At 41.3% G+C, this 27,317-nt stretch overlaps 1 protein-coding gene across 5 annotated transcripts in view; it reads left to right on the top strand.

Moving 5' to 3' along the window:
* Positions 1-2,265: 2,265 nt before the first annotated feature.
* The window catches only part of LOC133550672 (testis-specific gene A8 protein-like), a 68,795-nt gene continuing 43,743 nt past the window's right edge, over positions 2,266-27,317 (top strand). For 3 of the 5 annotated variants that reach the window (XM_061896620.1, XM_061896619.1, XM_061896622.1), the window contains exon 1: positions 2,266-2,306. In XM_061896620.1, coding sequence (XP_061752604.1) covers positions 2,296-2,306 — 11 coding nt within the window. In that variant the 5' untranslated portion in view covers positions 2,266-2,295. The remainder of the gene's footprint in view (positions 2,307-27,317) is intronic. The other 2 variants (XM_061896621.1, XM_061896624.1) reach the window with 2 other exon arrangements.

The raw sequence follows: 27,317 nt of genomic DNA on the forward strand, positions 1-27,317 counted from the left end.
TCAATCAAACACAGCCACAGTCTCGCATGACGTCTTGAGTCCAAGGTGAGTGTGGGACTACAAGGTGAGTGTGGGACTACAAGGTGAATGTGGGACTACAAGGGGAGTGTGGGACTACAAGGTGAATGTGGGACTACAAAGTGAGTGTGGGACTACAAGGTGAGTGTGGGACTACAAGGTGAGTGTGGGACTACAAGGGGAGTGTGGGACTACAAGGGGAGTGTGGGACTACAAGGGGAGTGTGGGACTACAGGGGGAGTGTGGGACTACAAGGTGAGTGTGGGACTACAAGGTGAATGTGGGACTACAAGGTGAGTGTGGGACTACAAGGTGAATGTGGGACTACAAAGTGAGTGTGGGACTACAAGGTGAGTGTGGGACTACAAGGTGAGTGTGGGACTACAAGGGGAGTGTGGGACTACAAGGGGAGTGTGGGACTACAAGGTGAGTGTGGGACTACAAGGGGAGTGTGGGACTACAAGGTGAGTGTGGGACTACAAGGGGAGTGTGGGACTACAAGGTGAGTGTGGGACTACAAGGGGAGTGTGGGACTACAAGGTGAGTGTGGGACTACAAGGGGAGTGTGGGACTACAAGGTGAGTGTGGGACTACAAGGTGAGTGTGGGGCTACAAGGGGAGTGTGGGACTACAAGGTGAGTGTGGGACTACAAGGTGAGTGTGGGACTACAGGGGGAGTGTGGGACTACAAGGGGAGTGTGGGACTACAGGGGGAGTGTGGGACTACAAGGTGAGTGTGGGACTACAAGGTGAGTGTGGGACTACAAGGTGAGTGTGGGACTACAAGGGGAGTGTGGGACTACAAGGGGAGTGTGGGACTACAAGGGGAGTGTGGGACTACAGGGGGAGTGTGGGACTACAAGGTGAGTGTGGGACTACAAGGTGAGTGTGGGACTACAAGGTGAGTGTGGGACTACAGGGGGAGTGTGGGACTACAAGGTGAGTGTGGGACTACAAGGGGAGTGTGGGACTACAAGGGGAGTGTGGGACTACAAGGGGAGTGTGGGACTACAAGGTGAGTGTGGGGCTACAAGGGGAGTGTGGGACTACAAGGTGAGTGTGGGACTACAAGGTGAGTGTGGGACTACAGGGGGAGTGTGGGACTACAAGGTGAGTGTGGGACTACAAGGTGAGTGTGGGACTACAAGGGGAGTGTGGGACTACAAGGGGAGTGTGGGACTACAAGGTGAGTGTGGGACTACAAGGGGAGTGTGGGACTACAGGGGGAGTGTGGGACTACAAGGTGAGTGTGGGACTACAAGGTGAGTGTGGGACTACAAGGGGAGTGTGGGACTACAAGGGGAGTGTGGGACTACAAGGGGAGTGTGGGACTACAGGGGGAGTGTGGGACTACAAGGTGAGTGTGGGACTACAAGGGGAGTGTGGGACTACAAGGGGAGTGTGGGACTACAAGGGGAGTGTGGGACTACAAGGGGAGTGTGGGACTACAGGGGGAGTGTGGGACTACAAGGGGAGTGTGGGACTACAAGGGGAGTGTGGGACTACAAGGTGAGTGTGGGACTACAAGGTGAGTGTGGGACTACAAGACCGTCCACACACTTCATCATCTGCACCACAAGCTCAAGCTCAAACTCAGTCCAACACTGCTGGTGGACTTTTGGATTTGGACAGACCTCAAGTCAGAGGACTGGACTGCTGGACCAGTACTCGTCTTTCTTGTCCCTGGACTGGACTGCCGGACCAGTACTTGTCTTTCTTGTCCCTGGACTGGACTGCCGGACCAGTACTTGTCCTTCTTGTCCCTGGACTGGACTGCCAGACCAGTACTTGTCCTTCTTGTCCCTGGACTGGACTGCCAGACCAGTACTTGTCCTTCTTGTCCCTGGACTGGACTGCCAGACCAGTACTTGTCCTTCTTGTCCCTGGACTGGACTGCTGGACCAGTACTTGTCCTTCTTGTCCCTGGTGCAGATGATGAAGTGTGTGGACCCTTATGGTCAGTACTGGTCTGGCAGTCCAGTCCTCTGACTTGAGGTCTGTCCAAGTCCTCAGGTCCACAAGCACCGTTGGACTGAGTTTGACCTCAAGCTTCCAGGAAGTTCATGAATCTCACATTTGGGCCATGCAGGTGAGGAGGAGGAGGAGGAAGAGGAGGAGGAGAAGGAGGAAGAGGAGGAGGAGGAGGAGGAAGAGGAGGAGGAGGGAGAGGAGGAGGAGGAGGAGGAGGAGGAGGAGGAAGAGGAGGAGGCGGGGCCGACTATAAAAGTTCTTCTCACACTCATCCCACTTTAGATGCTGAGCTGATGTTGGACAAAGATGTCTGCACGGTGAGTCCTTTTCACTTCCTCATTCAGGACTTGAGTCAAACTAAGAACATAGACTCCTGTAGTGGACGGTCCACATGTGTGACTTGTGTAAAGATGTCCACACTCATTCAGGACTTGAGTCAAACTAAGAACATAGACTCCTGTAGTGGACGGTCCACATGTGTGACTTGTGTAAAGATGTCCACACTCATTCAGGACTTGAGTCAAACTAAGAACATAGACTCCTGTAGTGGACGGTCCACATGTGTGACTTGTGTAAAGATGTCCACACTCATTCAGGACTTGAGTCAAACTAAGAACATAGACTCCTGTAGTGGACGGTCCACATGTGTGACTTGTGTAAAGATGTCCACACTCATTCAGGACTTGAGTCAAACTAAGAACATAGACTCCTGTAGTGGACGGTCCACATGTGTGACTTGTGTAAAGATGTCCACACTCATTCAGGACTTGAGTCAAACTAAGAACATAGACTCCTGTAGTGGACGGTCCACATGTGTGACTTGTGTAAAGATGTCCACACTCATTCAGGACTTGAGTCAAACTAAGAACATAGACTCCTGTAGTGGACGGTCCACATGTGTGACTTGTGTAAAGATGTCCACACTCATTCAGGACTTGAGTCAAACTAAGAACATAGACTCCTGTAGTGGACGGTCCACATGTGTGACTTGTGTAAAGATGTCCACACTCATTCAGGACTTGAGTCAAACTAAGAACATAGACTCCTGTAGTGGACGGTCCACATGTGTGACTTGTGTAAAGATGTCCACACTCATTCAGGACTTGAGTCAAACTAAGAACATAGACTCCTGTAGTGGACGGTCCACATGTGTGACTTGTGTAAAGATGTCCACACTCATTCAGGACTTGAGTCAAACTAAGAACATAGACTCCTGTAGTGGACGGTCCACATGTGTGACTTGGGTAAAGATGTCCACACTCATTCAGGACTTGAGTCAAACTAAGAACATAGACTCCTGTAGTGGACGGTCCACATGTGTGACTTGTGTAAAGATGTCCACACTCATTCAGGACTTGAGTCAAACTAAGAACATAGACTCCTGTAGTGGACGGTCCACATGTGTGACTTGTGTAAAGATGTCCACACTCATTCAGGACTTGAGTCAAACTAAGAACATAGACTCCTGTAGTGGACGGTCCACATGTGTGACTTGTGTAAAGATGTCCACACTCATTCAGGACTTGAGTCAAACTAAGAACATAGACTCCTGTAGTGGACGGTCCACATGTGTGACTTGTGTAAAGATGTCCACACTCATTCAGGACTTGAGTCAAACTAAGAACATAGACTCCTGTAGTGGACGGTCCACATGTGTGACTTGTGTAAAGATGTCCACACTCATTCAGGACTTGAGTCAAACTAAGAACATAGACTCCTGTAGTGGACGGTCCACATGTGTGACTTGTGTAAAGATGTCCACACTCATTCAGGACTTGAGTCAAACTAAGAACATAGACTCCTGTAGTGGACGGTCCACATGTGTGACTTGTGTAAAGATGTCCACACTCATTCAGGACTTGAGTCAAACTAAGAACATAGACTCCTGTAGTGGACGGTCCACATGTGTGACTTGTGTAAAGATGTCCACACTCATTCAGGACTTGAGTCAAACTAAGAACATAGACTCCTGTAGTGGACGGTCCACATGTGTGACTTGGGTAAAGATGTCCACACTCATTCAGGACTTGAGTCAAACTAAGAACATAGACTCCTGTATTGGACGGTCCACATGTGTTGATAGGAGGACAGATGAAGAATGGCAGCTGTTGGTCTCCTCTGGCTGGTTTTCTACGGCTGGAGAAGAAAAGAGGCTTTGTGTTCTTGCACAGGAGGATCACCTTCTTTGTCTCATTGTTGACGTTGCACACCAACAAGCAACAAAAGAAGATCGACGTGTCCTCGGTCAACATCTTTCACCACCTGTCTCCACTCATGATGGTCCCACTGTGGACTGGACTCTCACACTATTATGTTAGATCCACTATGGACTGGACTCTCACTATCATGTTAAATCTACAATGGACTAGACTCTCTCGCTATTATGTTAGATCCACTATGGACTGGACTCTCACACTATTATGTTAGATCCACTATGGACTGGACTCTCACACTATTATGTTAGATCCACTATGGACTAGACTCTCACACTATTATGTTAGATCCACTATGGACTGGACTCTCACTATCATGTTAAATCCACAATGGACTAGACTCTCACACTATTATGTTGGATCCACTATGGACTGGACACTCACTATTATGTTAGATCCACTATGGACTGGACTCTCACTATCATGTTAAATCCACAATGGACTAAACTCTCACACTATTATGTTAGATCCACTATGGACTGGACTCTCACACTATTATGTTAGATCCACTATGGACTGGACTCTCACACTATTATGTTAGATCCACTATGGACTAGACTCTCACACTATTATGTTAGATCCACTATGGACTGGACTCTCACTATCATGTTAAATCCACAATGGACTAGACTCTCACACTATTATGTTAGATCCACTATGGACTAGACTCTCACACTATTATGTTAGATCCACTATGGACTGGACTCTCACACTATTATGTTAGATCCACTATGGACTGGACTCTCACTATCATGTTAAATCCACAATGGACTAGACTCTCACACTATTATGTTAGATCCACTATGGACTGGACTCTCGCTATTATGTTAGATCCACTATGGACTGGACTCTCACACTATTATGTTAGATCCACTATGGACTGGACTCTCATTATCATGTTAAATCCACAATGGACTAGACTCTCACACTATTATGTTAGGTCCACTATGGACTGGACTCTCGCTATTATGTTAGATCCACTATGGACTGGACTCTCACACTATTATGTTAGATCCACTATGGACTGGACTCTCACACTATTATGTTAGATCCACTATGGACTAGACTCTCACACTATTATGTTAGATCCACTATGGACTCGACTCTCACTATCATGTTAAATCCACAATGGACTGGACTCTCACACTATTATGTTAGATCCACTATGGACTAGACTCTCACACTATTATGTTAGATCCACTATGGACTGGACTCTCACTATTATGTTAGATCCACTATGGACTGGACTCTCACTATCATGTTAAATCCACAATGGACTGGACTCTCACACTATTATGTTAGATCCACTATGGACTAGACTCTCACACTATTATGTTAGATCCACTATGGACTGGACTCTCGCTATTATGTTAGATCCACTATGGACTGGACTCTCACACTATTATGTTAGATCCACTATGGACTGGACTCTCACTATCATGTTAAATCCACAATGGACTAGACTCTCACACTATTATGTTAGATCCACTATGGACTAGACTCTCACACTATTATGTTAGATCCACTATGGACTGGACTCTCACTATCATGTTAAATCCACAATGGACTGGACTCTCACACTATTATGTTAGATCCACTATGGACTAGACTCTCACACTATTATGTTAGATCCACTATGGACTGGACTCTCGCTATTATGTTAGATCCACTATGGACTGGACTCTCACACTATTATGTTAGATCCACTATGGACTGGACTCTCACTATCATGTTAAATCCACAATGGACTAGACTCTCACACTATTATGTTAGATCCACTATGGACTGGACTCTCGCTATTATGTTAGATCCACTATGGACTGGACTCTAACACTATTATGTTAGATCCACTATGGACTCGACTCTCACTATCATGTTAAATCCACAATGGACTAGACTCTCACACTATTATGTTAGATCCACTATGGACTGGACTCTCACACTATTATGTTAGATCCACTATGGACTAGACTCTCACACTATTATGTTAGATCCACTATGGACTCGACTCTCACTATCATGTTAAATCCACAATGGACTAGACTCTCACACTATTATGTTAGATCCACTATGGACTGGACTCTCACTATTATGTTAGATCCACTATGGACTGGATTCTCACTATCATGTTAAATCCACAATGGACTGGACTCTCACACTATTATGTTAGATCCACTATGGACTAGACTCTCACACTATTATGTTAGATCCACTATGGACTGGACTCTCACTATCATGTTAAATCCACAATGGACTGGACTCTCACACTATTATGTTAGATCCACTATGGACTAGACTCTCACACTATTATGTTAGATCCACTATGGACTGGACTCTCACACTATTATGTTAGATCCACTATGGACTAGACTCTCACACTATTATGTTAGATCCACTATGGACTCGACTCTCACTATCATGTTAAATCCACAATGGACTGGACTCTCACACTATTATGTTAGATCCACTATGGACTACACTCTCACACTATTATGTTAGATCCACTATGGACTGGACTCTCACTATCATGTTTAATCCACAATGGACTGGACTCTCACACTATTATGTTAGATCCACTATGGACTAGACTCTCACACTATTATGTTAGATCCACTATGGACTGGACTCTCACTATCATGTTAAATCCACAATGGACTAGACTCTCACACTATTATGTTAGATCCACTATGGACTGGACACTCACTATTATGTTAGATCCACTATGGACTGGACTCTCACTATCATGTTAAATCCACAATGGACTAGACTCTCACACTATTATGTTAGATCCACTATGGACTGGACTCTCACACTATTATGTTAGATCCACTATGGACTGGACTCTCACACTATTATGTTAGATCCACTATGGACTAGACTCTCACACTATTATGTTAGATCCACTATGGACTGGACTCTCACTATCATGTTAAATCCACAATGGACTAGACTCTCACACTATTATGTTAGATCCACTATGGACTGGACTCTCACTATCATGTTAAATCCACAATGGACTGGACTCTCACACTATTATGTTAGATCCACTATGGACTAGACTCTCACACTATTATGTTAGATCCACTATGGACTGGACACTCACTATTATGTTGGATCCACTATGGACTGGACTCTCACTATCATGTTAAATCCACAATGGACTAGACTCTCACACTATTATGTTAGATCCACTATGGACTGGACTCTCGCTATTATGTTAGATCCACTATGGACTGGAGTCTCACATTATTATGTTAGATCCACTATGGACTGGACTCTCACACTATTATGTTAGATCCACTATGGACTAGACTCTCACACTATTATGTTAGATCCACTATGGACTGGACTCTCACTATCATGTTAAATCCACAATGGACTAGACTCTCACACTATTATGTTAGATCCACTATGGACTGGACTCTCACTATCATGTTAAATCCACAATGGACTAGACTCTCACACTATTATGTTAGATCCACTATGGACTGGACTCTCGCTATTATGTTAGATCCACTATGGACTGGACTCTCACACTATTATGTTAGATCCACTATGGACTGGACTCTCACACTATTATGTTAGATCCACTATGGACTAGACTCTCACACTATTATGTTAGATCCACTATGGACTGGACTCTCACTATCATGTTAAATCCACAATGGACTAGACTCTCACACTATTATGTTAGATCCACTATGGACTGGACTCTCGCTATTATGTTAGATCCACTATGGACTGGACTCTCACACTATTATGTTAGATCCACTATGGACTAGACTCTCACACTATTATGTTAGATCCACTATGGACTGGACTCTCACTATCATGTTAAATCCACAATGGACTAGACTCTCACACTATTATGTTAGATCCACTATGGACTGGACTCTCAATATAATGTTAGATCCACTATGGACTGGACACTCACTATTATGTTAGATCCACTATGGACTGGACTCTCACACTATTATGTTAGATCCACTATGGACTGGACTCTCACTATTATGTTAGATCCACTATGGACTGGACTCTCACACTATTATGTTAGATCCACTATGGACTGGACTCTCACTATTATGTTAGATCCACTATGGACTGGACTCTCACTATTATGTTAGATCCACTATGGACTGGACTCTCACTATTATGTTAGATCCACTATGGACTGGACTCTCACACTATTATGTTAGATCCACTATGGACTGGACTCTCACTATTATGTTAGATCCACTATGGACTGGACTCTCACACTATTATGTTAGATCCACTATGGACTGGACTCTCACTATTATGTTAGATCCACTATGGACTGGACTCTCACACTATTATGTTAGATCCACTATGGACTGGACTCTCACTATTATGTTAGATCCACTTTGGACTGGACTCTCACACTATTATGTTAGATCCACTATGGACTGGACTCTCGCTATTATGTTGGATCCACTATGGACTGGACTCTCACACTATTATGTTAGATCCACTATGGACTGGACTCTCACTATCATGTTAAATCCACAATGGACTAGACTCTCACACTATTATGTTAGATCCACTATGGACTGGACTCTCGCTATTATGTTAGATCCACTCTGGACTGGACTCTAACACTATTATGTTGGATCCACTATGGACTGGACTCTCACACTATTATGTTAGATCCACTATGGACTGGACTCTCACTATCATGTTAAATCCACAATGGACTAGACTCTCACACTATTATGTTAGATCCACTATGGACTGGACTCTCGCTATTATGTTAGATCCACTATGGACTGGACTCTCACTATTATGTTAGATCCACTATGGACTCGACTCTCACTATCATGTTAAATCCACAATGGACTAGACTCTCACACTATTATGTTAGATCCACTATGGACTGGACTCTCACACTATTATGTTAGATCCACTATGGACTAGACTCTCACACTATTATGTTAGATCCACTATGGACTCGACTCTCACTATCATGTTAAATCCACAATGGACTAGACTCTCACACTATTATGTTAGATCCACTATGGACTGGACTCTCACTATTATGTTAGATCCACTATGGACTGGATTCTCACTATCATGTTAAATCCACAATGGACTGGACTCTCACACTATTATGTTAGATCCACTATGGACTAGACTCTCACACTATTATGTTAGATCCACTATGGACTGGACTCTCACTATCATGTTAAATCCACAATGGACTGGACTCTCACACTATTATGTTAGATCCACTATGGACTAGACTCTCACACTATTATGTTAGATCCACTATGGACTGGACTCTCACATTATTATGTTAGATCCACTATGGACTAGACTCTCACACTATTATGTTAGATCCACTATGGACTCGACTCTCACTATCATGTTAAATCCACAATGGACTGGACTCTCACACTATTATGTTAGATCCACTATGGACTACACTCTCACACTATTATGTTAGATCCACTATGGACTGGACTCTCACTATCATGTTAAATCCACAATGGACTGGACTCTCACACTATTATGTTAGATCCACTATGGACTAGACTCTCACACTATTATGTTAGATCCACTATGGACTGGACTCTCACTATCATGTTAAATCCACAATGGACTAGACTCTCACACTATTATGTTAGATCCACTATGGACTGGACACTCACTATTATGTTAGATCCACTATGGACTGGACTCTCACTATCATGTTAAATCCACAATGGACTAGACTCTCACACTATTATGTTAGATCCACTATGGACTGGACTCTCGCTATTATGTTAGATCCACTATGGACTGGACTCTCACACTATTATGTTAGATCCACTATGGACTGGACTCTCACACTATTATGTTAGATCCACTATGGACTAGAATCTCACACTATTATGTTAGATCCACTATGGACTGGACTCTCACTATCATGTTAAATCCACAATGGACTAGACTCTCACACTATTATGTTAGATCCACTATGGACTGGACTCTCGCTATTATGTTAGATCCACTATGGACTGGACTCTCACACTATTATGTTAGATCCACAATGGACTAGACTCTCACACTATTATGTTAGATCCACTATGGACTGGACTCTCGCTATTATGTTAGATCCACTATGGACTGGACTCTCACACTATTATGTTAGATCCACTATGGACTGGACTCTCACTATCATGTTAAATCCACAATGGACTAGACTCTCACACTATTATGTTAGATCCACTATGGACTGGACTCTCAATATTATGTTAGATCCACTATGGACTGGACACTCACTATTATGTTAGATCCACTATGGACTGGACTCTCACACTATTATGTTAGATCCACTATGGACTGGACTCTCACTATTATGTTAGATCCACTATGGACTGGACTCTCACACTATTATGTTAGATCCACTATGGACTGGACTCTCACTATTATGTTAGATCCACTATGGACTGGACTCTCACTATTATGTTAGATCCACTATGGACTGGACTCTCACTATTATGTTAGATCCACTATGGACTGGACTCTCACACTATTATGTTAGATCCACTATGGACTGGACTCTCACTATTATGTTAGATCCACTATGGACTGGACTCTCACACTATTATGTTAGATCCACTATGGACTGGACTCTCACTATTATGTTAGATCCACTATGGACTGGACTCTCACACTATTATGTTAGATCCACTATGGACTGGACTCTCACTATTATGTTAGATCCACTTTGGACTGGACTCTCACACTATTATGTTAGATCCACTATGGACTGGACTCTCACTATTATGTTAGATCCACTATGGACTGGACTCTCACACTATTATGTTAGATCCACTATGGACTGGACTCTCACTATCATGTTAAATCCACAATGGACTACACTCTCACACTATTATGTTGGATCCACTATGGACTGGACTCTCGCTATTATGTTAGATCCACTATGGACTGGACTCTCACACTATTATGTTAGATCCACTATGGACTGGACTCTCACACTATTATGTTAGATCCACTATGGACTAGACTCTCACACTATTATGTTAGATCCACTATGGACTGGACTCTCACACTATTATGTTAGATCCACTATGGACTGGACTCTCACACTATTATGTTAGATCCACTATGGACTGGACTCTCACTATCATGTTAAATCCACAATGGACTAGACTCTCACACTATTATGTTAGATCCACTATGGACTGGACTCTCACACTATTATGTTAGATCCACTATGGACTGGACTCTCACACTATTATGTTAGATCCACTATGGACTAGACTCTCACACTATTATGTTAGATCCACTATGGACTGGACTCTCGCTATTATGTTAGATCCACTATGGACTGGACTCTCACACTATTATGTTAGATCCACTATGGACTCGACTCTCACTATCATGTTAAATCCACAATGGACTGGACTCTCACACTATTATGTTAGATCCACTATGGACTGGAAACTCACTATTATGTTAGATCCACTATGGACTGGACTCTCACTATCATGTTAAATCCACAATGGACTAGACTCTCACACTATTATGTTAGATCCACTATGGACTGGACTCTCGCTATTATGTTAGATCCACTATGGACTGGACTCTCACACTATTATGTTAGATCCACTATGGACTAGACTCTCACACTATTATTTTAGATCCACTATGGACTGGACTCTCACTATCATGTTAAATCCACAATGGACTAGACTCTCACACTATTATGTTGGATCCACTATGGACTGGACACTCACTATTATGTTAGATCCACTATGGACTGGACTCTCACTATCATGTTAAATCCACAATGGACTAAACTCTCACACTATTATGTTAGATCCACTATGGACTGGACTCTCACACTATTATGTTAGATCCACTATGGACTGGACTCTCACACTATTATGTTAGATCCACTATGGACTAGACTCTCACACTATTATGTTAGATCCACTATGGACTGGACTCTCACACTATTATGTTAGATCCACTATGGACTGGACTCTCACACTATTATGTTAGATCCACTATGGACTGGACTCTCACTATCATGTTAAATCCACAATGGACTAGACTCTCACACTATTATGTTAGATCCACTATGGACTGGACTCTCACACTATTATGTTAGATCCACTATGGACTGGACTCTCACACTATTATGTTAGATCCACTATGGACTAGACTCTCACACTATTATGTTAGATCCACTATGGACTGGACTCTCGCTATTATGTTAGATCCACTATGGACTGGACTCTCACACTATTATGTTAGATCCACTATGGACTCGACTCTCACTATCATGTTAAATCCACAATGGACTGGACTCTCACACTATTATGTTAGATCCACTATGGACTGGAAACTCACTATTATGTTAGATCCACTATGGACTGGACTCTCACTATCATGTTAAATCCACAATGGACTAGACTCTCACACTATTATGTTAGATCCACTATGGACTGGACTCTCGCTATTATGTTAGATCCACTATGGACTGGACTCTCACACTATTATGTTAGATCCACTATGGACTAGACTCTCACACTATTATTTTAGATCCACTATGGACTGGACTCTCACTATCATGTTAAATCCACAATGGACTAGACTCTCACACTATTATGTTGGATCCACTATGGACTGGACACTCACTATTATGTTAGATCCACTATGGACTGGACTCTCACTATCATGTTAAATCCACAATGGACTAAACTCTCACACTATTATGTTAGATCCACTATGGACTGGACTCTCACACTATTATGTTAGATCCACTATGGACTGGACTCTCACACTATTATGTTAGATCCACTATGGACTAGACTCTCACACTATTATGTTAGATCCACTATGGACTGGACTCTCACTATCATGTTAAATCCACAATGGACTAGACTCTCACACTATTATGTTAGATCCACTATGGACTAGACTCTCACACTATTATGTTAGATCCACTATGGACTGGACTCTCACTATCATGTTAAATCCACAATGGACTAGACTCTCACACTATTATGTTAGATCCACTATGGACTGGACTCTCACACTATTATGTTAGATCCACTATGGACTGGACTCTCACACTATTATGTTAGATCCACTATGGACTGGACTCTCACTATCATGTTAAATCCACAATGGACTAGACTCTCACACTATTATGTTAGATCCACTATGGACTGGACTCTCGCTATTATGTTAGATCCACTATGGACTGGACTCTCACACTATTATGTTAGATCCACTATGGACTGGACTCTCACTATCATGTTAAATCCACAATGGACTAGACTCTCACACTATTATGTTAGGTCCACTATGGACTGGACTCTCGCTATTATGTTAGATCCACTATGGACTGGACTCTCACACTATTATGTTAGATCCACTATGGACTGGACTCTCACACTATTATGTTAGATCCACTATGGACTAGACTCTCACACTATTATGTTAGATCCACTATGGACTCGACTCTCACTATCATGTTAAATCCACAATGGACTAGACTCTCACACTATTATGTTAGATCCACTATGGACTGGACTCTCACTATTATGTTAGATCCACTATGGACTGGACTCTCACTATCATGTTAAATCCACAATGGACTGGACTCTCACACTATTATGTTAGATCCACTATGGACTAGACTCTCACACTATTATGTTAGATACACTATGGACTGGACTCTCACTATCATGTTAAATCCACAATGGACTGGACTCTCACACTATTATGTTAGATCCACTATGGACTAGACTCTCACACTATTATGTTAGATCCACTATGGACTGGACTCTCACTATTATGTTAGATCCACTATGGACTGGACTCTCACACTATTATGTTAGATCCACTATGGACTGGACTCTCACTATCATGTTAAATCCACAATGGACTAGACTCTCACACTATTATGTTAGATCCACTATGGACTGGACTCTCGCTATTATGTTAGATCCACTATGGACTGGACTCTCACACTATTATGTTAGATCCACTATGGACTCGACTCTCACTATCATGTTAAATCCACAATGGACTAGACTCTCACACTATTATGTTAGATCCACTATGGACTGGACTCTCACACTATTATGTTAGATCCACTATGGACTAGACTCTCACACTATTATGTTAGATCCACTATGGACTCGACTCTCACTATCATGTTAAATCCACTATGGACTAGACTCTCACACTATTATGTTAGATCCACTATGGACTGGACTCTCACTGTCATGTTAAATCCACAATGGACTGGACTCTCACACTATTATGTTAGATCCACTATGGACTAGACTCTCACACTATTATGTTAGATCCACTATGGACTGGACTCTCACTATCATGTTAAATCCACAATGGACTAGACTCTAACACTATTATGTTAGATCCACTATGGACTCGACTCTCACTATCATGTTAAATCCACTATGGACTAGACTCTCACACTATTATGTTAGATCCACTATGGACTGGACACTCACTATTATGTTAGATCCACTATGGACTGGACTCTCACTATCATGTTAAATCCACAATGGACTAGACTCTCACTATCATGTTAAATCCACAATGGACTAGACTCTCACACTATTATGTTAGATCCACTATGGACTGGACTCTCGCTATTATGTGAGATCCACTATGGACTGGACTCTCACACTATTATGTTAGATCCACTATGGACTGGACTCTCACTATCATGTTAAATCCACAATGGACTAGACTCTCACACTATTATGTTAGATCCACTATGGACTGGACTCTCACACTATTATGTTAGATCCACTATGGACTGGACTCTCACACTATTATGTTAGATCCACTATGGACTAGACTCTCACACTATTATGTTAGATCCACTATGGACTCGACTCTCACTATCATGTTAAATCCACAATGGACTAGTCTCTCACACTATTATGTTAGATCCACTATGGACTGGACTCTCACTATTATGTTAGATCCACTATGGACTGGACTCTCACTATCAAGTTAAATCCACAATGGACTGGACTCTCACACTATTATGTTAGATCCACTATGGACTAGACTCTCACACTATTATGTTAGATCCACTATGGACTGGACTCTCACTATCATGTTAAATCCACAATGGACTGGACTCTCACACTATTATGTTAGATCCACTATGGACTAGACTCTCACACTATTATGTTAGATCCACTATGGACTGGACTCTCACTATCATGTTAAATCCACAATGAACTAGACTCTCACACTATTATGTTAGATCCACTATGGACTGGACTCTCGCTATTATGTTAGATCCACTATGGACTGGACTCTCACACTATTATGTTAGATCCACTATGGACTGGACTCTCACACTATTATGTTAGATCCACTATGGACTAGACTCTCAGACTATTATGTTAGATCCACTATGGACTGGACTCTCACTATCATGTTAAATCCACAATGGACTAGACTCTCACACTATTATGCTAGATCCACTATGGACTGGACACTCACTATTATGTTAGATCCACTATGGACTGGACTCTCACTATCATGTTAAATCCACAATGGACTAGACTCTCACACTATTATGTTAGATCCACTATGGACTGGACTCTCGCTATTATGTTAGATCCCCTATGGACTGGACTCTCACACTATTATGTTAGATCCACTATGGACTGGACTCTCACACTATTATGTTAGATCCACTATGGACTAGACTCTCACACTATTATGTTAGATCCACTATGGACTGGACCCTCACTATCATGTTAAATCCACAATGGACTAGACTCTCACACTATTATGTTAGATCCACTATGGACTGGACTCTCACTATCATGTTAAATCCACAATGGACTGGACTCTCACACTATTATGTTAGATCCACTATGGACTAGACTCTCACACTATTATGTTAGATCCACTATGGACTGGACTCTCACTATCATGTTAAATCCACAATGGACTGGACTCTCACACTATTATGTTAGATCCACTATGGACTAGACTCTCACACTATTATGTTAGATCCACTATGGACTGGACTCTCACTATCATGTTAAATCCACAATGGACTGGACTCTCACACTATTATGTTAGATCCACTATGGACTGGACTCTCACTATCATGTTAAATCCACAATGGACTAGACTCTCACACTATTATGTTAGATCCACTATGGACTGGACTCTCACACTATTATGTTAGATCCACTATGGACTGGACTCTCACACTATTATGTTAGATCCACTATGGACTGGACTCTCACTATCATGTTAAATCCACAATGGACTCGACTCTCACACTATTATGTTAGATCCACTATGGACTGGACTCTCGCTATTATGTTAGATCCACTATGGACTGGACTCTCACTATCATGTTAAATCCACAATGGACTGGACTCTCACACTATTATGTTAGATCCACTATGGACTAGACTCTCACACTATTATGTTAGATCCACTATGGACTGGACTCTCACTATCATGTTAAATCCACAATGGACTAGACTCTCACACTATTATGTTAGATCCACTATGGACTGGACACTCACTATTATGTTAGATCCACTATGGACTGGACTCTCACTATCATGTTAAATCCACAATGGACTAGACTCTCACACTATTATGTTAGATCCACTATGGACTGGACTCTCACTATCATGTTAAATCCACAATGGACTGGACTCTCACACTATTATGTTAGATCCACTATGGACTAGACTCTCACACTATTATGTTAGATCCACTATGGACTGGACTCTCACTATCATGTTAAATCCACAATGGACTGGACTCTCACACTATTATGTTAGATCCACTATGGACTAGACTCTCACACTATTATGTTAGATCCACTATGGACTGGACTCTCACTATCATGTTAAATCCACAATGGACTGGACTCTCACACTATTATGTTAGATCCACTATGGACTGGACTCTCACACTATTATGTTAGATCCACTATGGACTAGACTCTCACACTATTATGTTAGATCCACTATGGACTGGACTCTCGCTATTATGTTAGATCCACTATGGACTGGACTCTCACACTATTATGTTAGATCCACTATGGACTCGACTCTCACTATCATGTTAAATCCACAATGGACTAGACTCTCACACTATTATGTTAGATCCACTATGGACTGGACTCTCGCTATTATGTTAGATCCACTATGGACTGGACTCTCACTATCATGTTAAATCCACAATGGACTGGACTCTCACACTATTATGTTAGATCCACTATGGACTAGACTCTCACACTATTATGTTAGATCCACTATGGACTGGACTCTCACTATCATGTTAAATCCACAATGGACTAGACTCTCACACTATTATGTTAGATCCACTATGGACTGGACACTCACTATTATGTTAGATCCACTATGGACTGGACTCTCACTATCATGTTAAATCCACAATGGACTAGACTCTCACACTATTATGTTAGATCCACTATGGACTGGACTCTCGCTATTATGTTAGATCCACTATGGACTGGACTCTCACACTATTATGTTAGATCCACTATGGACTGGACTCTCACACTATTATGTTAGATCCACTATGGACTAGACTCTCAGACTATTATGTTAGATCCACTATGGACTGGACTCTCACTATCATGTTAAATCCACAATGGACTAGACTCTCACACTATTATGCTAGATCCACTATGGACTGGACACTCACTATTATGTTAGATCCACTATGGACTGGACTCTCACTATCATGTTAAATCCACAATGGACTAGACTCTCACACTATTATGTTAGATCCACTATGGACTGGACTCTCGCTATTATGTTAGATCCCCTATGGACTGGACTCTCACACTATTATGTTAGATCCACTATGGACTGGACTCTCACACTATTATGTTAGATCCACTATGGACTAGACTCTCACACTATTATGTTAGATCCACTATGGACTGGACCCTCACTATCATGTTAAATCCACAATGGACTAGACTCTCACACTATTATGTTAGATCCACTATGGACTGGACTCTCACTATCATGTTAAATCCACAATGGACTGGACTCTCACACTATTATGTTAGATCCACTATGGACTAGACTCTCACACTATTATGTTAGATCCACTATGGACTGGACTCTCACTATCATGTTAAATCCACAATGGACTGGACTCTCACACTATTATGTTAGATCCACTATGGACTAGACTCTCACACTATTATGTTAGATCCACTATGGACTGGACTCTCACTATCATGTTAAATCCACAATGGACTGGACTCTCACACTATTATGTTAGATCCACTATGGACTGGACTCTCACTATCATGTTAAATCCACAATGGACTAGACTCTCACACTATTATGTTAGATCCACTATGGACTGGACTCTCACACTATTATGTTAGATCCACTATGGACTGGACTCTCACACTATTATGTTAGATCCACTATGGACTGGACTCTCACTATCATGTTAAATCCACAATGGACTAGACTCTCACACTATTATGTTAGATCCACTATGGACTGGACTCTCGCTATTATGTTAGATCCACTATGGACTGGACTCTCACACTATTATGTTAGATCCACTATGGACTGGACTCTCACTATCATGTTAAATCCACAATGGACTAGACTCTCACACTATTATGTTAGGTCCACTATGGACTGGACTCTCGCTATTATGTTAGATCCACTATGGACTGGACTCTCACACTATTATGTTAGATCCACTATGGACTGGACTCTCACACTATTATGTTAGATCCACTATGGACTAGACTCTCACACTATTATGTTAGATCCACTATGGACTCGACTCTCACTATCATGTTAAATCCACAATGGACTAGACTCTCACACTATTATGTTAGATCCACTATGGACTGGACTCTCACTATTATGTTAGATCCACTATGGACTGGACTCAAACTATCATGTTAAATCCACAATGGACTGGACTCTCACACTATTATGTTAGATCCACTATGGACTAGACTCTCACACTATTATGTTAGATACACTATGGACTGGACTCTCACTATCATGTTAAATCCACAATGGACTGGACTCTCACACTATTATGTTAGATCCACTATGGACTAGACTCTCACACTATTATGTTAGATCCACTATGGACTGGACTCTCACTATTATGTTAGATCCACTATGGACTGGACTCTCACACTATTATGTTAGATCCACTATGGACTGGACTCTCACTATCATGTTAAATCCACAATGGACTAGACTCTCACACTATTATGTTAGATCCACTATGGACTGGACTCTCGCTATTATGTTAGATCCACTATGGACTGGACTCTCACACTATTATGTTAGATCCACTATGGACTCGACTCTCACTATCATGTTGAATCCACAATGGACTAGACTCTCACACTATTATGTTAGATCCACTATGGACTGGACTCTCACACTATTATGTTAGATCCACTATGGACTAGACTCTCACACTATTATGTTAGATCCACTATGGACTCGACTCTCACTATCATGTTAAATCCACTATGGACTAGACTCTCACACTATTATGTTAGATCCACTATGGACTGGACTCTCACTATCATGTTAAATCCACAATGGACTGGACTCTCACACTATTATGTTAGATCCACTATGGACTAGACTCTCACACTATTATGTTAGATCCACTATGGACTGGACTCTCACTATCATGTTAAATCCACAATGGACTAGACTCTAACACTATTATGTTAGATCCACTATGGACTCGACTCTCACTATCATGTTAAATCCACTATGGACTAGACTCTCACACTATTATGTTAGATCCACTATGGACTGGACACTCACTATTATGTTAGATCCACTATGGACTGGACTCTCACTATCATGTTAAATCCACAATGGACTAGACTCTCACTATCATGTTAAATCCACAATGGACTAGACTCTCACACTATTATGTTAGATCCACTATGGACTGGACTCTCGCTATTATGTTAGATCCACTATGGACTGGACTCTCACACTATTATGTTAGATCCACTATGGACTGGACTCTCACTATCATGTTAAATCCACAATGGACTAGACTCTCACACTATTATGTTAGATCCACTATGGACTGGACTCTCACACTATTATGTTAGATCCACTATGGACTGGACTCTCACACTATTATGTTAGATCCACTATGGACTAGACTCTCACACTATTATGTTAGATCCACTATGGACTCGACTCTCACTATCATGTTAAATCCACAATGGACTAGACTCTCACACTATTATGTTAGATCCACTATGGACTGGACTCTCACTATTATGTTAGATCCACTATGGACTGGACTCTCACTATCAAGTTAAATCCACAATGGACTGGACTCTCACACTATTATGTTAGATCCACTATGGACTAGACTCTCACACTATTATGTTAGATCCACTATGGACTGGACTCTCACTATGATGTTAAATCCACAATGGACTGGACTCTCACACTATTATGTTAGATCCACTATGGACTAGACTCTCACACTATTATGTTAGATCCACTATGGACTGGACTCTCACTATCATGTTAAATCCACAATGGACTAGACTCTCACACTATTATGTTAGATCCACTATGGACTGGACACTCACTATTATGTTAGATCCACTATGGACTGGACTCTCACTATCATGTTAAATCCACAATGGACTAGACTCTCACACTATTATGTTAGATCCACTATGGACTGGACTCTCGCTATTATGTTAGATCCACTATGGACTGGACTCTCACACTATTATGTTAGATCCACTATGGACTGGACTCTCACACTATTATGTTAGATCCACTATGGACTAGACTCTCAGACTATTATGTTAGATCCACTATGGACTGGACTCTCACTATCATGTTAAATCCACAATGGACTAGACTCTCACACTATTATGCTAGATCCACTATGGACTGGACACTCACTATTATGTTAGATCCACTATGGACTGGACTCTCACTATCATGTTAAATCCACAATGGACTAGACTCTCACACTATTATGTTAGATCCACTATGGACAGGACTGTCGCTATTATGTTAGATCCCCTATGGACTGGACTCTCACACTATTATGTTAGATCCACTATGGACTAGACTCTCACACTATTATGTTAGATCCACTATGGACTGGACCCTCACTATCATGTTAAATCCACAATGGACTAGACTCTCACACTATTATGTTAGATCCACTATGGACTGGACTCTCACTATCATGTTAAATCCACAATGGACTGGACTCTCACACTATTATGTTAGATCCACTATGGACTAGACTCTCACACTATTATGTTAGATCCACTATGGACTGGACTCTCACTATCATGTTAAATCCACAATGGACTGGACTCTCACACTATTATGTTAGATCCACTATGGACTAGACTCTCACACTATTATGTTATATCCACTATGGACTGGACTCTCACTATCATGTTAAATCCACAATGGACTAGACTCTCACACTATTATGTTAGATCCACTATGGACTGGACACTCACTATTATGTTGGATCCACTATGGACTGGACTCTCACTATCATGTTAAATCCACAATGGACTAGACTCTCACACTATTATGTTATATCCACTATGGACTGGACTCTCACTATCATGTTAAATCCACAATGGACTAGACTCTCACACTATTATGTTAGATCCACTATGGACTGGACTCTCGCTATTATGTTAGATCCACTATGGACTGGACTCTCACATTATTATGTTAGATCCACTATGGACTGGACTCTCACACTATTATGTTAGATCCACTATGGACTAGACTCTCACACTATTATGTTAGATCCACTATGGACTGGACTCTCACTATCATGTTAAATCCACAATGGACTAGACTCTCACACTATTATGTTAGATCCACTATGGACTGGACTCTCACTATTATGTTAGATCCACTATGGACTGGACACTCACTATTATGTTAGATCCACTATGGACTGGACTCTCACACTATTATGTTAGATCCACTATGGACTGGACTCTCACTATTATGTTAGATCAACTATGGACTGGACTCTCACACTATTATGTTAGATCCACTATGGACTGGACTCTCACTATTATGTTAGATCCACTATGGACTGGACTCTCACTATTATGTTAGATCCACTATGGACTGGACTCTCACTATTATGTTAGATCCACTATGGACTGGACTCTCACACTATTATGTTAGATCCACTATGGACTGGACTCTCACTATTATGTTAGATCCACTATGGACTGGACTCTCACACTATTATGTTAGATCCACTATGGACTGGACTCTCACTATTATGTTAGATCCACTATGGACTGGACTCTCACACTATTATGTTAGATCCACTATGGACTGGACTCTCACTATTATGTTAGATCCACTTTGGACTGGACAGTCACACTATTATGTTAGATCCACTATGGACTGGACTCTCACTATTATTTTAGATCCACAATGGACTGGACTCTCACACTATTATGTTAGATCCAGTATGGACTGGACTCTCACACTATTATGTTAGATCCACTATGGACTGGACTCTCACTATCATGTTAAATCCACAATGGACTAGACTCTCACACTATTATGTTAGATCCACTATGGACTGGACTCTCGCTATTATGTTAGATCCACTATGGACTGGACTCTCACACTATTATGTTAGATCCATTATGGACTGGACTCTCACACTATTATGTTAGATCCACTATGGACTAGACTCTCAAACTATTATGTTAGATCCACTATGGACTGGACTCTCACACTATTATGTTAGATCCACTATGGACTGGACTCTCACACTATTATGTTAGATCCACTATGGACTGGACTCTCCCTATCATGTTAAATCCACAATGGACTAAACTCTCACACTATTATGTTAGATCCACTATGGACTGGACACTCACTATTATGTTAGATCCACTATGGACTGGACTCTCACTATCATGTTAAATCCACAATGGACTAGACTCTCACACTATTATGTTAGATCCACTATGGACTGGACTCTCACTATTATGTTAGATCCACTATGGACTGGACTCTCACTATCATGTTAAATCCACAATGGACTGGACTCTCACACTATTATGTTAGATCCACTATGGACTACACTCTCACACTATTATGTTAGATCCACTATGGACTGGACTCTCACTATCATGTTAAATCCACAATGGACTGGACTCTCACACTATTATGTTAGATCCACTATGGACTAGACTCTCACACTATTATGTTAGATCCACTATGGACTGGACTCTCACTATCATGTTAAATCCACAATGGACTAGACTCTCACACTTTTATGTTAGATCCACTATGGACTGGACTCTCGCTATTATGTTAGATCCACTATGGACTGGACTCTCACACTATTATGTTAGATCCACTATGGACTGGACTCTCACACTATTATGTTAGATCCACTATGGACTAGACTCTCACACTATTATGTTAGATCCACTATGGACTGGACTCTCGCTATTATGTTAGATCCACTATGGACTGGACTCTCACACTATTATGTTAGATCCACTATGGACTCGACTCTCACTATCATGTTAAATCCACAATGGACTGGACTCTCACACTATTATGTTAGATCCACTATGGACTGGACTCTCACTATCATGTTAAATCCACAATGGACTAGACTCTCACACTATTATGTTAGATCCACTATGGACTGGACTCTCGCTATTATGTTAGATCCACTATGGACTGGACTCTCACACTATTATGTTAGATCCACTATGGACTGGACTCTCACACTATTATGTTAGATCCACTATGGACTAGACTCTCACACTATTATGTTAGATCCACTATGGACTGGACTCTCACTATCATGTTAAATCCACAATGGACTAGACTCTCACACTATTATGTTAGATCCACTATGGACTGGACTCTCATTATTATGTTGGATCCACTATGGACTGGACTCTCACTATCATGTTAAATCCACAATGGACTGGACTCTCACACTATTATGTTAGATCCACTATGGACTAGACTCTCACACTATTATGTTAGATCCACTATGGACTGGACTCTCACTATCATGTTAAATCCACAATGGACTAGACTCTCACACTATTATGTTAGATCCACTATGGACTGGACTCTCACTATTATGTTAGATCCACTATGGACTGGACTCTCACTATCATGTTAAATCCACAATGGACTAGACTCTCACACTATTATGTTAGATCCACTATGGACTGGACTCTCGCTATTATGTTAGATCCACTATGGACTGGACTCTCACTATCATGTTAAATCCACAATGGACTGGACTCTCACACTATTATGTTACATCCACTATGGACTAGATTCTCACACTATTATGTTAGATCCACTATGGACTGGACTCTCACTATCATGTTAAATCCACAATGGACTAGACTCTCACACTATTATGTTAGATCCACTATGGACTGGACACTCACTATTATGTTAGATCCACTATGGACTGGACTCTCACTATCATGTTTAATCCACAATGGACTAGACTCTCACACTATTATGTTGGATCCACTATGGACTGGACTCTCACACTATTATGTTAGATCCACTATGGACTGGACTCTCACACTATTATGTTAGATCCACTATGGACTAGACTCTCACACTATTATGTTAGATCCACTATGGACTGGACTCTCACACTATTATATTAGATCCACTATGGACTGGACTCTCACTATTATGTTTGATCCACTATGGACTGGACTCTCACTATTATGTTAGATCCACTATGGACTGGACTCTCACTATTATGTTAGATCCACTATGGACTGGACTCTCACTATTATGTTAGATCCACTATGGACTGGACTCTCACACTATTATGTTAGATCCACTATGGACTGGACTCTCACTATTATGTTAGATCCACTATGGACTGGACTCTCACACTATTATGTTAGATCCACTATGGACTGGACTCTCACTATTATGTTAGATCCACTATGGACTGGACTCTCACACTATTATGTTAGATCCACTATGGACTGGACTCTCACACTATTATGTTAGATCCACTATGGACTGGACTCTCACACTATTATGTTAGATCCACTATGGACTGGACTCACACTATTATGTTAGATCCACTATGGACTGGACTTTCACACTATTATGTTAGATCCACTATGGACTAGATTCTCACACTATTATGTTAGATCCACTATGGACTGGACTCTCACTATCATGTTAAATCCACAATGGACTAGACTCTCACACTATTATGTTAGATCCACTATGGACTGGACTCTCACTATTATGTTAGATCCACTATGGACTGGACTCTCACTATCATGTTAAATCCACAATGGACTAGACTCTCACACTATTATGTTGGATCCACTATGGACTGGACTCTCGCTATTATGTTAGATCCACTATGGACTGGACTCTCACACTATTATGTTAGATCCACTATGGACTGGACTCTCACACTATTATGTTAGATCCACTATGGACTAGACTCTCACACTATTATGTTAGATCCACTATGGACTGGACTCTCACACTATTATATTAGATCCACTATGGACTGGACTCTCACTATTATGTTTGATCCACTATGGACTGGACTCTCACTATTATGTTAGATCCACTATGGACTGGACTCTCACTATTATGTTAGATCCACTATGGACTGGACTCTCACTATTATGTTAGATCCACTATGGACTGGACTCTCACACTATTATGTTAGATCCACTTTGGACTGGACTCTCACTATTATGTTAGATCCACTATGGACTGGACTCTCACACTATTATGTTAGATCCACTATGGACTGGACTCTCACTATTATGTTAGATCCACTATGGACTGGACTCTCACACTATTATGTTAGATCCACTATGGACTGGACTCTCACACTATTATGTTAGATCCACTATGGACTGGACTCTCACACTATTATGTTAGATCCACTATGGACTGGACTCACACTATTATGTTAGATCCACTATGGACTGGACTCTCACACTATTATGTTAGATCCACTATGGACTGGACTCTCACTATTATGTTAGATCCACTATGGACTGGACTCTCACTATTATGTTAGATCCACTATGGACTGGACTCTCACTATTATGTTAGATCCACTATGGACTAGACTCTCTCACTATTATGTTAGATCCACTATGGACTGGACTCTCACACTATTATGTTAGATCCACTATGGACTAGATTCTCACACTATTATGTTAGATCCACTATGGACTGGACTCTCACTATCATGTTAAATCCACAATGGACTAGACTCTCACACTATTATGTTAGATCCACTATGGACTGGACACTCACTATTATGTTAGATCCACTATGGACTGGACTCTCACTATCATGTTAAATCCACAATGGACTAGACTCTCACACTATTATGTTGGATCCACTATGGACTGGACTCTCGCTATTATGTTAGATCCACTATGGACTGGACTCTCACACTATTATGTTAGATCCACTATGGACTGGACTCTCACACTATTATGTTAGATCCACTATGGACTAGACTCTCACACTATTATGTTAGATCCACTATGGACTGGACTCTCACACTATTATATTAGATCCACTATGGACTGGACCCTCACTATTATGTTTGATCCACTATGGACTGGACTCTCACTATTATGTTAGATCCACTATGGACTGGACTCTCACTATTATGTTAGATCCACTATGGACTGGACTCTCACTATTATGTTAGATCCACTATGGACTGGACTCTCACACTATTATGTTAGATCCACTTTGGACTGGACTGTCACTATTATGTTAGATCCACTATGGACTGGACTCTCACACTATTATGTTAGATCCACTATGGACTGGACTCTCACTATTATGTTAGATCCACTATGGACTGGACTCTCACACTATTATGTTAGATTCACTATGGACTGGACTCTCACACTATTATGTTAGATCCACTATGGACTGGACTCTCACACTATTATGTTAGATCCACTATGGACTGGACTCACACTATTATGTTAGATCCACTATGGACTGGACTCTC

The sequence above is a fragment of the Nerophis ophidion genome, linkage group LG04 (assembly GCF_033978795.1).
Source record: "Nerophis ophidion isolate RoL-2023_Sa linkage group LG04, RoL_Noph_v1.0, whole genome shotgun sequence".
Taxonomy (NCBI): domain Eukaryota; kingdom Metazoa; phylum Chordata; class Actinopteri; order Syngnathiformes; family Syngnathidae; genus Nerophis; species Nerophis ophidion.